This window comes from Periplaneta americana, chromosome 10 (genome assembly GCF_040183065.1).
Source record: "Periplaneta americana isolate PAMFEO1 chromosome 10, P.americana_PAMFEO1_priV1, whole genome shotgun sequence".
NCBI lineage: Eukaryota > Metazoa > Arthropoda > Insecta > Blattodea > Blattidae > Periplaneta > Periplaneta americana.
In genome coordinates, this window is record NC_091126.1 from 30,241,985 (window position 1) to 30,257,077 (window position 15,093).

Sequence of the window (15,093 nt, forward strand, 5' to 3'; positions counted from 1 at the left end):
TGTATACATGTGGCAAAGTTGGCAAACCTCTCCAATGAAGTTCAGTGTTTGGTCGGGCAGGGCATGGTTGCGCCCCACGGTCAGGTGAAATGCAGCAGATAAAAAGGGTCCCTGTTTTGTGGGCATAGTTACGGGCAGGGCATGGTTGCGCCCCACGGTCAGGTAAGATGCAGCAGATAGAAAGGGTCCCTGTTTTGTGGGCATAGTTACGGGCAGGACATGGTTGCGCCCCACTGTCAGGTAAGATGCAGCAGATAGAAAGGGTCCCTGTTTTGTGGGCATAGTTACGGGCAGGACATGGTTGCGCCCCACTGTCAGGTAAGATGCAGCAGATAAAAAGGGTCCCTGTTTTGTGGGCATAGTTACGGGCAGGACATGGTTGCGCCCCACGGTCAGGTGAAATGCAGCAGATAAAAAAGGGTCCCTGTTTTGTGGGCATAATTGCGCCCCGTTCCCGTCAGGTAGAAGAAAGGGGCATGGCATAGTTGCGCCCCGATGAAATAGGTAGAGAAAAATACATTACGGAAGCTGGAGTCTCATAATCAACCAATCTTATTGATTTCTTATTCTATTTAATATTCATTATCGATACCGTAAAAATGGACACCATGAAGCTGATAGTACTTTATTAACTGTTTTTCTACTGTTTATGCAGTGATTATCGATAACCTACCGTAAAACTGAACACCATGAAGTTGGCAGTACTTTATTAATTGGTTTTCTACTGTTTATGCAGTGATCGATTGCCTACTGTGAAAAAATGGCAGGCAGGAAGACAGACAGACTTACTGAGTAATACATGGACATCATTTTATTTTTACTAACATTTTTAATATCAACCTGTCTATACCTTTAGAGAACCGGAAACACCGCTTGCTCCCCCCTCCAACACTGGAGTTCGATGATACTGGCGTAAAACACAAATCACTCTACTAGGTATAGGATGGAAGAAAAGTAGTTCGTCCATTTACGTAAACTAGGAAATATCGCGATTTTGAGTTTGATAATTTTCATTAGGTTTTTCTTTAAAGTACAGAACTGTATTAAGAATAAATGTTTTTACTCACGAAGTGAGTTATCCATGCGAACGTATTCATTATGCAGTGTATATTATACTGTCTACAGCACATTAGCGTACAATATAGAGAAAGAAGTTAAATTGAAAAATAATCATAATATGAATATTTAAACACAATTTTGAAAATGGTGGCCGTTCATTTCGATACAGGCTTCAGTTCTTTTGTGCATATTATCGCACTATAGACTATTGCATCTAATTCCAATTGCCAGTTTCGTCCTTCGTACTAGTAACTCATGTTGAAATAATTCTGTACCTACTCTACGTACTGTGAATTCAATCTTCACTTCTGCCCGACCCGAAAATATAAAATTACTCAGACATGCTATCTACTGTCCGTCCAAGTGGTTATGCCGCAGGATTGTAGAAAGGGAGGAAATCACGTGACAGTTAATTACTTAACGAGGCCTTTTTAAGTTAAATTAAACAGGTGTATAATATTACGTAAACGTCCAATTCCTAAGAGAAATTAATGTCTTCAGAAAAGAGCTAAGACAGCCCAGCTATTACAGAGGGGCGAGCAGAAGCAGGTGGGGGAAATCGGGATGCGACGTAGGCAAACGGACAGTACCTGTGCGAAAATATAATTCAATATTGAAAGCTCTTTCGTCACTGGAAAACGCGAACATATTTCTGGAACGTACTATACCCAGTAACTTAGTACTGCTTACTATCTGCGGTCTTGGTTCTGTGTGGAGTTGGAACTTCCTTAGTAGAAGGGGTGGGAGTGAAGTACATTAAAAAACTCAGGTACAATAAAAATTGAAGTAAAAATAAAATGATGTCCCTATATAATACATACAGATGTTATATTATCATAATTCTCTCTCAAATCCAATGCAGGGTCTTCTGACCGTACGTGCTTTGTATAATGAACACTATGAAGTTGGCAGTACTTTATTAACTGACATATTGAAATCAGTGAGTCGTTGGAATATGGAACCTTAGCAATCTTGACATATTTATTAGTGACTTCCACACCATCTGTGGCGTACAGCGAGGTTAATTTAAAATGAATGTTATGTTTAGTGAAAAGGGTAAAGAGTTAATAATTCACAAAAGTTTTAAGTTTCGATTTACGAAACCCTGTACCGTATTTTATGGCAATCACTTCCGTGTGTACTACGCCCTCTCCATTATACTACCTAATTTCAATGCAGCTACCACTATAATATATTTATAAATTTTAAAGGATTTTATATATTTTATGACAATCACTTTCGTGTGTACTATGCCCATAGGGTGCAACTATACCATGTCCATTCTGCTACCCGATTTCTTCGGGGCGCAACTATGCCATGTCCATTCTGCTACCTGATTTCTTTGGGGCGCAACTATGCCATGTCCATTCTGCTACCTGATTTCTTCGGGGCGCAACTATGCCATATCCATTCTGCTACCTGATTTCTTCGGGGCGCAACTATGTCATATCCATTCTGCTACCTGATTTCTTCGGGGCGCAACTATGCCATGCCTAGATCTCCTAATTGACCGCGGAGCGCAACTATACCATACCGGTTTGGTCTCACTTTAGAGAAGACAGGTAAGCAATGTCTATATGCGTCACTTCCGAGTCTCTTGCGTTATCATATATGCAGCTATAGTCTGCTGACGCAGTTAATTGTACGCAACTATCAGCCAAGATTAGATAAATAATTAATATGGGAAATTCAAACTTGCATTATGCGAAATATGAACAATTGGATTGGTATGAACACATGAAACGGATGGTAGATTAAAGCTTGCCAAATTGAGTACTAGGCTGGATTCCATATGGAAGAAGAGGAAGAGGTAGACCTCAAAATATATTGATAAGTACAAGAAAGCAATGTATGAAACAGGGTTACAAGAACGGGAATGGGAATAACAGAATGTTGGAGAAAGAAATAAAGAAGAAAAGAAAGAAACATGAAGAAAGAATGTAGATTTGGACACAGGAATACGCTAATGCAATACAAACCTGTATAACAACATTATTACACAAGTTCATTATGTTACTCAAGTACATGTAAAATATTAATCGATTAGCAACAAATAAATTTTAAGATGGAAGATCTGTTTTAGTTCTACATAACAAATGCTTTTGCATTTTGTGTATTTTAGTGTTCCATTGTGTTTCTTTATGAAACGCCTTTTCACTGCTCTGGTCTCAAAATGGCATGAATTATAAATGGTATTTACGAAATTAATATTGAATAATTCACTGCCAAACTCTTCTATCAGGAAATTAACTTCCAAACACTGATGTTTCCTTCCTTTCGGAATGGACACTCCCTGATGTGAAATCATGAACTAATTGAAAGTGTGTGCAATTCAGGGAAGTTCTTACTGCTACCTCAGAAACTATGTTTAAATTTGTGCCTGCGATAGATTAGTGGCCTAGACCTTCGGGGGCCACCGGCGTAGCTCAATCGGTTTAGGCGCTTGCTTGTTGATCCGGAGTTGCACACGGCGCGGATTCGATTCTCACTTGAGCTGATTACATGCTAGGGTTTTTTTTCCGAGTTTTCCCCAACCGTAAGATGAATTTCAGGTAATCTATGGCGAATCCTCGGCCTCATCTCGCCAAAACACTATCTCGCTATCACCAATTCCATGACGCTAAATAACCTACTAGTCGATACAGCGTCGTTACATAGCTAAAAAATAGACCGGCTTCACACGCAGGTGGTCCGCGTTCGAGTCCCGGTTAACCACTTTGCACTGGTGATAACCATCGGTGTTTTCTGTCTCAGAGATTTTCCTACACAGCTTTGTAGATGCTACAGTTCCATTATAAACAGTGAGATAATCGTGAATATGTCTCTCTACAACACTGTGTCGTCCTACACTGTTTCAGTTGTCTGTGATATGATAAATCGTTCATAGTTAATGTATTTGAGCTCCCTCTCTTCGGTATGTTTTTCATCTTTCCTTAATCAAAGTCCGCTCTTTTGCAAAATCGGTACGAGTCTAATTTTTTGCGTGGTATAATCAAACCGTCATCTTTATCTGCGTCACAGAACTGAACATTGTAGCACATCTCCCTTGGCGATGTATTATCCCATTCCTTCTCTAGAGACATTATAAACATGCAATGTACTTCTCTCGTCAGAAATGACTATACTAATGACGCAAACATGTCATGACTTCTGACATTCTCTGAGAGTCCTTTTACAGTCGTCGGGGACGGTCTACAGGATCAAAAACTGTCCATACAAGATAGGGGCAAAGCTTGATAGTTTTCCCAGAAAAAAAGATATTTGTTTTCCTATTTTATTTGCGTTATAATGCTTATATCGTTAGTAAAATTACGAAAGAATTACATCAGTAGGTATATCTAGCAAAGAGTTAATATTAGTTTAAATAAATATTTGTGTGTTCTATTAATTGGTGAAATTAAATAATAATTCAAGCTTAAATTTGTTAATATTCTGGCGTGAGAGACGTGGCAACATGTTGAGCAGGCAGTACTCTGTACACACGTAAGTACGAGTCAGCTGAGTTCAAGCTCCCTGTCCATAGCTCTACTGCCGAGCGGACGATAGTTCGGTACCAGGTATTCGATAAACAACTTGCAATGTCATTCGCAGTTTAGGAATATCATATGTTATTAATTTATGGAGAAAGTCGTAATTCAAGTGAGGCAAGAAGATATACCCTCAATGTTTCCCGCATTGAAGATTACTTAATCGGCGAACTTTTTTTTAGCAGTTTCTCAACGATTATTAGAAACTAGTAGTCTCTTACCTCGTTCCGAAAATCACACAAACAGAAATTTGTTTAAAAATGGTATTGCTTTATGGAAGCGGGAGGGATTAAAATTTTGCATTAGAAAAGTTCATGTAATTTTGTTGAGTAAACCATTATTATTTATTTTTTAGACGTGGAATTAAAAATAGAGCAATATTATTAAATAAAATGGAAAATTACCATAATTTTCTATTAATAGGGTTGAAAGTTTGTATTTGGTGCTCGTTTCATGTAAACAACAGTTGTCTTGGACCAACCCTGCATTAGAACAGAGCATCTGTTTTGTACCGGTATGTCTGTACCCGCTTGAGCTGTACTGTATACTTATAAAAAAATTGCGAGGACATTTTTTCTTATGACATGAACAATCATCAGTTAAAATAATGGCACTCATACCCCTTACACCCTGTAGGCCTAGATATAACCCGTTTTAATTGGGCTCTTCCCTTTGGAAGGAGAAAATATTTCTATCGTCACATACCACAAAGGCGGGCGAAATAAAATTTGACGCAACATTGTACTACAGCGTCTAACGCTCTAACTCAGGCATTTTCAACTGGTGTGCCTCGTGAAAATGAAAATAATGAAGGTTGTAACAAAAATTGAAAAAATTGAAGTCAAAAAAGTTGTAAAAAAAGGGAGTCCACAAGAGTCAACTTTTAACGAACGCAGCACAAGCTAACATTCAATAAATACATTGTATGTGTGCGAGCTGTAGAGAAGAGAATAACTGACGCTCAGCCAGAGTTGCCAAACAAGTGAAGTCAGAATATCATACGAACCTTAAAATAATATCGTATTTCACTTGTTTCCGTGAAAAAAAAATCCCTCTCCCCAGTTAGGAACCATTGGTTTGGGTTATATGCGTGTGATGTGGGATTTTAAATTACAACTTTATTGTGCCAAATGTTGAAAAGTTGAGAAACGTTGCTCTAACCATACGCGTGTGCTGCTATAATTTTACCATACGAGAGTTCAATCCGATTTCGTATCCGAGCCGCTGTTGTCGCTGTGGAAAATGTTTTCGTCCAAAGGGAGAAGTCTGTGGATAATACGAGTATAACCAAAACAGTTATAAAGTGGCAAGGGAAATATAGATCTACGTGAACACAATCGCAGGAACTGGAAGGATACTGATACATTAATTAAAAAATCAAGGTTTTATCCTACAGACCTACCCGTTATTAATCAAGTTCGGGATGTTTTATTAGCGATAAACAAGAAATATGACTGATGTGCCAAGAAGTACCGTATGTGAAAGTTTCATATTATTGATGTATGACAGTAAATTTTCCGCGATTGAAAAGAAAACATTTCTAAAATCTATTTTAAAGAAATACGTATATTGGTTTTGAAGATATAAGTTGCAAAAGAGAAAGACAAATTATTTCGTAGTACTATTGTTATCTTTAATGGCCTACAGGACCATTGATGATTAGAATTTTGTTTAAAGCTGAGTTAAGTAGCAATAATGCTGATTTAAGAGATACAATCATTATTATTGACATTTTTTATTATAATTATATATATATATATATATATATATATATATATGACACTTGGGAGGAAATTAAACGCAGAATAAATATGGGAAATGTCTGCTATTATTCGGTTGAAAAGCTTTTGTCATCTAGTCTGCTGTCAAAAAATCTGAAAGCTAGAATTTACAAAACAGTTATATTACCGGTTGTTCTGTATGGCTGTGAAACTTGGACTCTCACTTTGAGGGAGGAACAGAGATTGAGGGTTTTTGAGAATAAGGTTCTTAGGAAAATATTTGGGGCTAAGAGGGATGAAGTTACAGGAGAATGGAGAAAGTTACACAACGCAGAGCTGCACGCATTGTATCCTTCACCTGACATAATTAGGAACATTAAATCCAGACGTTTGACATGGGCAGGGCATGTAACACGTATGGGCGAATCCAGAAATGCATATAGAGTGTTAGTTGGGAGGCCAGAGGGGAAAAGACCTTTGGGGAGGCCGAGACGTAAATGGGAGGATAATATTAAAATCGACTTGAGGGAGGTGGGATATGATGGTAGAGACTGGATTAATCTTGCACAGGATAGGAACCAATGGCGGGCTTATGTGAGGGCGGCAATGAACCTCCGGGTTCCTTAAAAGCCAGTAAGTAAATAAGTAAGTATAATTGTATATATTATTATTATTATTATTACTACTACTACTACTAACAGCTTTATTTCGCCATGAATGTTTCAAGTAGTCACATTATAAACCATAAGCACGCTATTTATTCATTGTATACCAATTACATGAAACATTTTCACTAGAAAAGCCTGACCCTGTAATTATTGGCAGAAGTTTTTAATGGAGCTGTCCGTCACTATAAGGAAGGGATACGAATATTTAGTTACTGTACATGGGTACAAAATGAAAGAGAAAAAATATAAATGACGCAAACGCTGTTGAAGTACAAAGTCTACAAACGATAATTAAATTAAGACAAAATACTAGATTGACGCAAAGGCGAAAATAGCAAAACTATTTGGTTGTTGATCATACGGAGCATTTGACTTATTAGTTGGTGAGTTGTTACGTCTTGTATCGCACAGTCCTCCTTGGATATCAGTGCTCGTACCTAAACCTGATCCTGCTCAGCTTGATGCGCAGTGGTTTCGAGGAGTTCATTGACCTTGAGGGGCATTGGGTTAGTTGTGGAACGGTATTCAGTGCGGTCAAATCTCTGTATGGTATAGGACGTTCCGCCGCGCATTAAGTCGGGCGAAGGGAACAATCACATGCTACTCTCCCCTCCAATAACTCTCTCATCCCTCACTCGCGCTGAACCGGTATCAGGTATAAATAATCGCACTGTACTTATGAACAGAATAAGAGACGCCAGAGGTTATACACACATACAGACACATACAAGGTGGGTGAAAAGTCGCTTCTTTACATTTAATTATATTCAATTTGCATTTGACTACACATTCCTTTACATATTTTGTTCAAAATGGAGTCCCTGTTTGTCGATACACAATTCACAACGTTTGGACACTGATTTACAGATGGCAGAACATAACTCTCGATTTTCACGAATGACAGTTCGATCGTCTGTCGCAACTGATGCAGATCCTGCGGTGTCTGAGCAAAAACATAATTTTTCATGATACCCCACAGCGAAAAATTACATGGCGTCAGGTCCCATGATCTGGGTGGCCATTCTATTGTGCCACGACAGCCAATCTACTCATGGAATTGCTGCTTCAAGAAGTCCCTCACTCCTACACAGAAATGAGGTATTGCTCCATCCTGTTGCTATATTAACTGCATTTCGGCAAAACGAGGGCTGTTTCAAGATATCACATCGGAAAAGCAGTTGACGCACGAACGTTGACGTTGTCAACCCACCACTTCTTATACCAGCTATTCGTTTATTCAAGTTATGACATCTGTATACTGTATGTGTACAAGTATGAAACCTGAGAACGAATACTGGGGAAGACGACTTTTGTTCCACCTTCTATATTTCGGAAAGTAAACACGATCCGATTCTGATGACTCAGTGCTCGAATTTCAAGTACCTGGTACTTACAATTGTAGGCATATGTTTACTTTCACGTCATATTATTCCTATTAAACAACACCTCACGTTACAAAATAACGAAATACTATTGAAAAGAGTGTGATCTCAAAACTCGCTTAATCTTTTGATAATTTTTGTGATTTATACATAAAGCGTGAACCATAAGTAATGTCAATTTCAAAGAGTTGTTCTTCGAGATATTTCAAATAAAAAGTGTAATACAATTTTGCTTGTTTCTGCTTCCTTTTCGAGAAATCGCGGTTCTAGAACTGGATTGTCATTTGTTTACATCGGTGAAGAAATGGTGGCCAATTCAACAGTGCTTTTCTTTTGATTACCGTATAGGTCATTCGTTATCTCGTGAAATCAACTGTATTCGTGCGCCGTAGCTCATAGTAAGAACCTTAAGTGAGGTTAAGTAAGCTAGGTACAGCTGCAAGTCGAAAGAAGGAAGCTTCTCTGTCCACTTTCTCCTTCTCACGCGCAGTGTAGGTTTCACGAGGTACCGAATGGCCTATAAATGTATCTCAAAACCACTGTAGCTTATGTTTCAAGAGTTTCAGTTTTTCAGAATATTTATAAAAATAAAGTGTTAGAGAGAATATTTGCTGAATAACGGGAAATTATGAACTTAGAAGTAACTAGGTTTCGCAAGTTAAGACAATTTGTGTCCTGCGAGAGAGACGGTTCCACCAACATAGAATGTAACGCTTTGCAAGATTCAAGCGAAGTAAACTATTTGGAAACTCTATTAAACTTCACCTTGTTCCTTCAGCTTGTATCGGAATGTTTAACCTCAATGTTCGTAACACATCCTGACTAACATAAATGACAATGTAATTCCAACAATGCAAACAATTACCTTGCGGATTCTTACTAGAATTTGATATAATGATAAATAATTAGCATAAATATACTTATGGTATATAAGTATATGAAGACGTTATTACAAAAACAGCTCTAGTCATTTTTAATTAAATTGAGTTAAGGACACATTTTCTACTATTTCAAATGTTTATAGACGTCAAAAATGATCCATGTCAAGTGCAATAGCCACAAGGATGAACACCAGTTGTACGGAAACAGCTGAAATGTGTTATTCTATATATATATATATATATATATATATATATATATATATATATATATATACAGGGTGTTTCAAAAATAGAGGGCATAATTTCAGGTATGTATTCCCCATATCTAGACAATACAAAAAGTTCATTACAACTTGTGTCCGGAAATGCTTGGTTTCCGAGTTATGACCTTCAAAACAATGATATTCACCGGAACGTTTTTCTTCCCGCAGGCAGTTGCCTTTACAGCAGATGTTCAAAATGTCCACCTCCTGCTTGATTACAGGCCTCACATCGATGTCTCATGGCCCTGCGAACACGATCCCAAATTCCAGGAGTATTGCGTATTTCCTCACAATCTGCCACAATTCGATTCCGAAGGGATTTCATGTCAGGGACCGGAGACGAATACACCAAAATGGCCCCACAAGTAGAAATCGATAGGGTTCAAATCAGGTGACCGTGAAGGCCAAGCAATTGGGCCACTGCTACCTATCCATCGATCAGGATACCTCTCCTGGTACAAACGACGAGCCAGCGCAGCATTGCCGTCCGCCTTACCGTACATGAAGTTCACTTCTGCCAGCTCCTGAGTTGAATACATGTCGCACAGTACAGCGTCAAATACAACACTCAATGTACCCTTTTCCTCGGAATTAACTGTCAGAGTGTTCTCTGTTAATATCTGCTGTAAAGGCAACTATCTGCAGGTAGAAATACGTTCCGGTGAATATCACTCCGAAACCAAGCATTTCCGGACACATGTTATAATAAACGTTTTGTATTGTCTACATATGGGGAATACATACCTGAAATTATGCCCTCTATTTTCGAAACACTCTGTATATATTTCACCTGAAAAATAGCAATTTTGACTAGGGTTGTTTTTGTAATTATGTCTTCATATTTATATAATTTAAAATTGTACAACCAATTCCATTAATGCCGTCACGTTATGAAGCTGTGATTAGTCAGTATTTCACCCCCTCCCACTACTATGCGTGTACAAGACAAAGATAGCCTTTCCTTCGAGCAGTAGCGTGCCGCTGCCCCTCTAAAATGTTGGCATACATCGCAAACTAGTTCTAATTGTGTAGCTACTACTCTAGCAAGAGCACCACTGGAAGCCGGAATACACAATACAGGCGAGTCAAACCACACGTGAAGAGTGGGTGTGAGGGTGGGTTTAGGAGACGCAGTTTTCTTGTCAGTATGACTAAAGAATGAGACGGCATTAATGGAATCCAGTGTGCAATAGATAGGACACCATTCATACCAAGTCATTTCAGATAATCTACTGTATAGCTACTGTTAGCTTAGTGTTTCAGGTGAAACTTCAATATCCTACCACACCACACCGAGGAAAAAAGTAGTTAATTTAATTATGGTTTATTTAACGACTCTCGGAAGTGCCGAGGTTATAATATCAGCGTCGCCGGTGTGCCGGAATTTTGTCCCGCAGAAGTTCTTTTACATGCCAGTAAATCTACTGACATGTGCCTGTCGCATTTAAATGCCATCGACCTGGGCCGGGGAAAAAGCGTAGTTAAATAATTTAAAAGAACCTATAAACATTAGCACACGTTTCAATAGACACGATGTTATCACTGCTATGTTTTATACTTAACAGGTAACAATTCCTTATAGTACGCAATATTCCATACTGAATGATTAGCAAAGCAATATACTTGGCACGACTTGTGACTCGTTGTTGGCCATCCCAAAACCCGACCCCACTCCTCTGATCGAGTCTTTATATTCCAGCTCAGTCTAATCTTATAAATAAAAACAATTAGTTGTCTCAGTCATAACCACCTCATAAAATACCAGCTGAAACCATGAAGTAATTAAATAATTTAAGTACGATAATTTGGTCCAGAGAGCATCCGTTTTTGTGCAATTCGCTTAACATGTTTCTAAATTAATCTTACACTTTTTAACAAATCACTCCAAACCAATGTGAATATAGCGTGAATTGTGCGCTTAATAATTTGTGTTGGCACCATTGTGCATCATTGTTTACGTATATAACAAATGAAAATTAACATGAGGTAGTTTTTATTTATAGTCATAGATTTATTGCATCTAGGTTTATTTTATTATATTGTATATTTTTTTCTTTTATTGCTGTAATTATTGTATAATTATTGTAATGGTAGTATTGTATATTATATATCACTGCCACCGAGTGTATACCCAATTGTAGTGTTAATAAATACATACATACATACATACATACATACATACATATGAGCATTTTAAGAACTACAGGAAACAAATATGTACGATAATTTGGTACAGAGAGCATCCTTTTTTTTCTTGCAATTCGCTTAATATGTTTCTAAATTAATCTTACACTTTTTAACAAATCACTCCAAACTAATGTGAATATAGCGTGATTTGTGCGCTTAATAATTTGTGTTGGCACCATTGTGCATCATTGTTTACGTATATAACAAATGAAAATTAACATGATGTAGGTTTTATTTATAGTCATAGATTTATTCCATCTATTTATTTATAGTTAAAAAGAAATTTAGGTTTATTGTATTATATTTTATTTTTCTTTTATTGCTGTAATTATTGTTTAATTATTGTAATGGTAGTATTGTATATTATATATCACTGCCACCGAGTGTATACCCAATTGTAGTGTTAATTACAAACATACATACATACATACATACATACATACATACGAGCATTCTAAGAACTACAGTAAACAAATATGTAAGTAAGCAATAATAAACGCGAGCCACCAGCACAGCTCAGACGGTAGCGCATTTTCCTACTAGTTCGCTCGGGCGTAGGTTCGATTCCTACTTTGGCCGATTACCTAGTTGGTTTTTCCGAGGTTTTCCCCAAACTTAAGGCGAATATCAGGTAATTTATGACGAATCCTTGGCCTCATATCGCCAAATACCATATCGCTATTATCAATTCCATCGACGCTAAATAACCTAGTCGTTGATACAGAGTCGTTAAATAACAAAGAAAAAACAAGTGTGTACGTTACGGAATAATTAATACTTATTATCCGCCGCGTGTATAATTATAAAGAAGGGCATCTTTGACTATCATTTGATCATGAAATAACACAACGAAATTTTAATGTATTTTACAGAGATAAAAAATTGAGTTAAGTCTAATTTTTACATTTATGTCAAATCGTAAACAACTATTGATAATTTTCATGTGTCTGAAAATTTCTACAACTCAAATATTAGTTTTAAATATGAATTTGGAGACGGTCAAATGCAACTCCCAACGAGAAGAAACAGATGCGTCACTTACGAGGTCATGAATATATTCACGCAACTAAATAAATATGAAATTGTTGCCAATACGGTGTGTGGTTTTCACATTTGAGCCCTTCTGCATCACAGACGTATCAAATTATGCATGTTTCTCTAGATAGTTTCTCTCCGGTAACTAGCTAGTGCAGTAACTATCCCTCCAAGACAGAGATACTTCTCCTAGGATACTAGATAGAACTGAACGAAATTGCAATATATTTACTGACCAAAAATGAAAGTAGTGTAACTTTCGTAACTTCAAAGAAAACAAGCCACTTCCAAATGTAGATGAACAATTTTTTATCACCAGTAAAGAAATAAATGAGATTGAACATTCTTACAACTTGGAGCTACAGATTTAAGTATGAAATTAAGTAGTAACTTGTGCATAATACTTCTTCTAGCGCTTCAATCTATAATAATTACTTTTTAGCCAACATTAATTATGTTTTCACAAAGTAAAATGATATGACAACATACAATAGTATGTAAACTTCATTACTAATATTCGCTATGTAAAATACTGAAAGAAAACACTGCTAAATGGTTACATGTGTAATATTTTCGTACATACCTGAATAAAAATTAAAACTTCTATCCCTTGATAAAAAATCAACACTCAAAGTAGTCATGTTTCAGTTCTAAAATATTAATAATTTCATCACACGCCTTACGGACGAAACATGTTACATCCCACCCCCCTACACTGCCCAGTACTGACGTACAGAAGGAAAGAGTGGCTTGACTGCTTTCTTTACGGTAGTACCAACTATCAAATTAACTTCCTACCTATATAAAAGACTGAAATCTGAAATAAACCCTTACTTCACTTTACAGGGTTCATAGATGTGTGCATGTATGAATATATTATGTAACCTTGTGTATTTAATTAAAGTTTTAGTGTTTCTAAAACCATGTCCAATGCACACCAATGTGTACATATTTTTAAAGAACTTCAATGGAAAGTTGGCATTACGAATACTACATTGCGTTCAGTTTTTGCCAACTCGACATAGCTGATAGTGTACAGAGTACAGGGATTGAAGGATACAGGAAATTGGTTAGAACGAAACACAGATAAAATCAAATTAATGCCGAGACAAAGACCAATAGAACGTGAAGCTAATCAGCACCTCTTGTCGAGTTCAGATAGTCGCAGGGGCTATCTCCAAGTCTCTCATATTTAAACAGAATATAGTCCTACGTACATACAGGGAGAACCTTACCTATTACCTCTCACACAGCAATAAATATTTCAGATGTCGGGTGTAAAAATAACAATAGAGGGGTTACAAGCTAGTATTTTTAAACTTTATTAAAATTTTAAGTGACTAGAATCAATACTAATGTACTGTCATTACGCAAGTAGGCTCATATTTTTGTTGTTTAGTCAACTCTCCGAAGACAGGTTTGAACCTCATAAGTGACTTTGTTACTTACTTATGGTTTTTAGAGAACCAAAAGGTTCATTGCCGCCCTGATATAAGCCTACTAACGATCCCTATCATGAACAAGATTAATCCAGTCTCTACCATCATATCCCACCTCCCTCAAATCCATTTTAATATTATTCTCCCATCTATGCCTCGGCCTCCCCGGAGGTGTTTTTCCCTCCTGCCTTCCAACTAACATTCTATATACATTTCTGGATTCGCCCATACGTGCTACATGCCCTGCCCATCTCAAACGTCTGGATAATGTTCCTAATTACTGCATTATGTCAGGTGAAAAATGCAATGCGTGCAGTTCTGCATTGTGTAACTTTCTCCATTCACCTGTAACTTCATCCCTCTTTGCCCCAAATATCTTACTAAACACCTTATTCTCGAACACCCTAACCTCTGTTCCTCTCTCAAAATGAGAGTTCAAGTTTCACAACCATACAAAATAACTGGTAATATAACTGTTCTATAGATTCTAACTTTCAGGTTTTTTGAGAGTTTACTGGATGACAAAAGCTTCTCAATCGAATAATAACAGGTATTTCCCGTATTTATTCTGCATTTAATTTCCCCCCCGAATGTAATTTATATTTGTTACTATTGCTCCAAGGTATTTCAATTTTTCCACCTCTTGAAAGGATAAATTTCCAGTTTTTATATTTCCATTTCGTACAATGTTCAGGTGACGAGACATGATGATATACCTCCAAACCTGTCTCTTTACTCACTTCAAGTAAAATTCTTTTATTTATTTATTTATTTTATTGGGATATTTTACGACGCTGTATCAACTTCTGAGGTTATTTAGCGTCTGAATGAAATAAAGGTGATAATGCCGGTGAAATGAGTCCAGGCTCCAGCACCGAAAGTTACCCAGCATTTGCTCGTTAGGTAAAATTCTCGTGTTTTCTCTAATAGT

At 37.1% G+C, this 15,093-nt stretch overlaps 1 protein-coding gene across 13 annotated transcripts in view; it reads right to left on the bottom strand.

The window, feature by feature from the left end:
• Ca-alpha1D (Ca[2+]-channel protein alpha[[1]] subunit D) overlaps positions 1-15,093 on the bottom strand; it is a 591,502-nt gene that overhangs the window by 455,135 nt on the left and 121,274 nt on the right. For 12 of the 13 annotated variants that reach the window (XR_011334265.1, XM_069837077.1, XM_069837076.1 and 9 more), the window contains exon 1: positions 13,307-13,379. The exons of the other annotated variant lie outside the window; for it this stretch is intronic. Coding sequence is in view for 11 of the 12 variants with exons in the window: in XM_069837077.1 (XP_069693178.1) it covers positions 13,307-13,364 (58 nt within the window). In the remaining variant the exon portion in view is untranslated. Of the gene's footprint in view, positions 1-13,306; positions 13,380-15,093 lie in introns of those variants that run through there. 13 annotated transcript variants of the gene reach the window in all.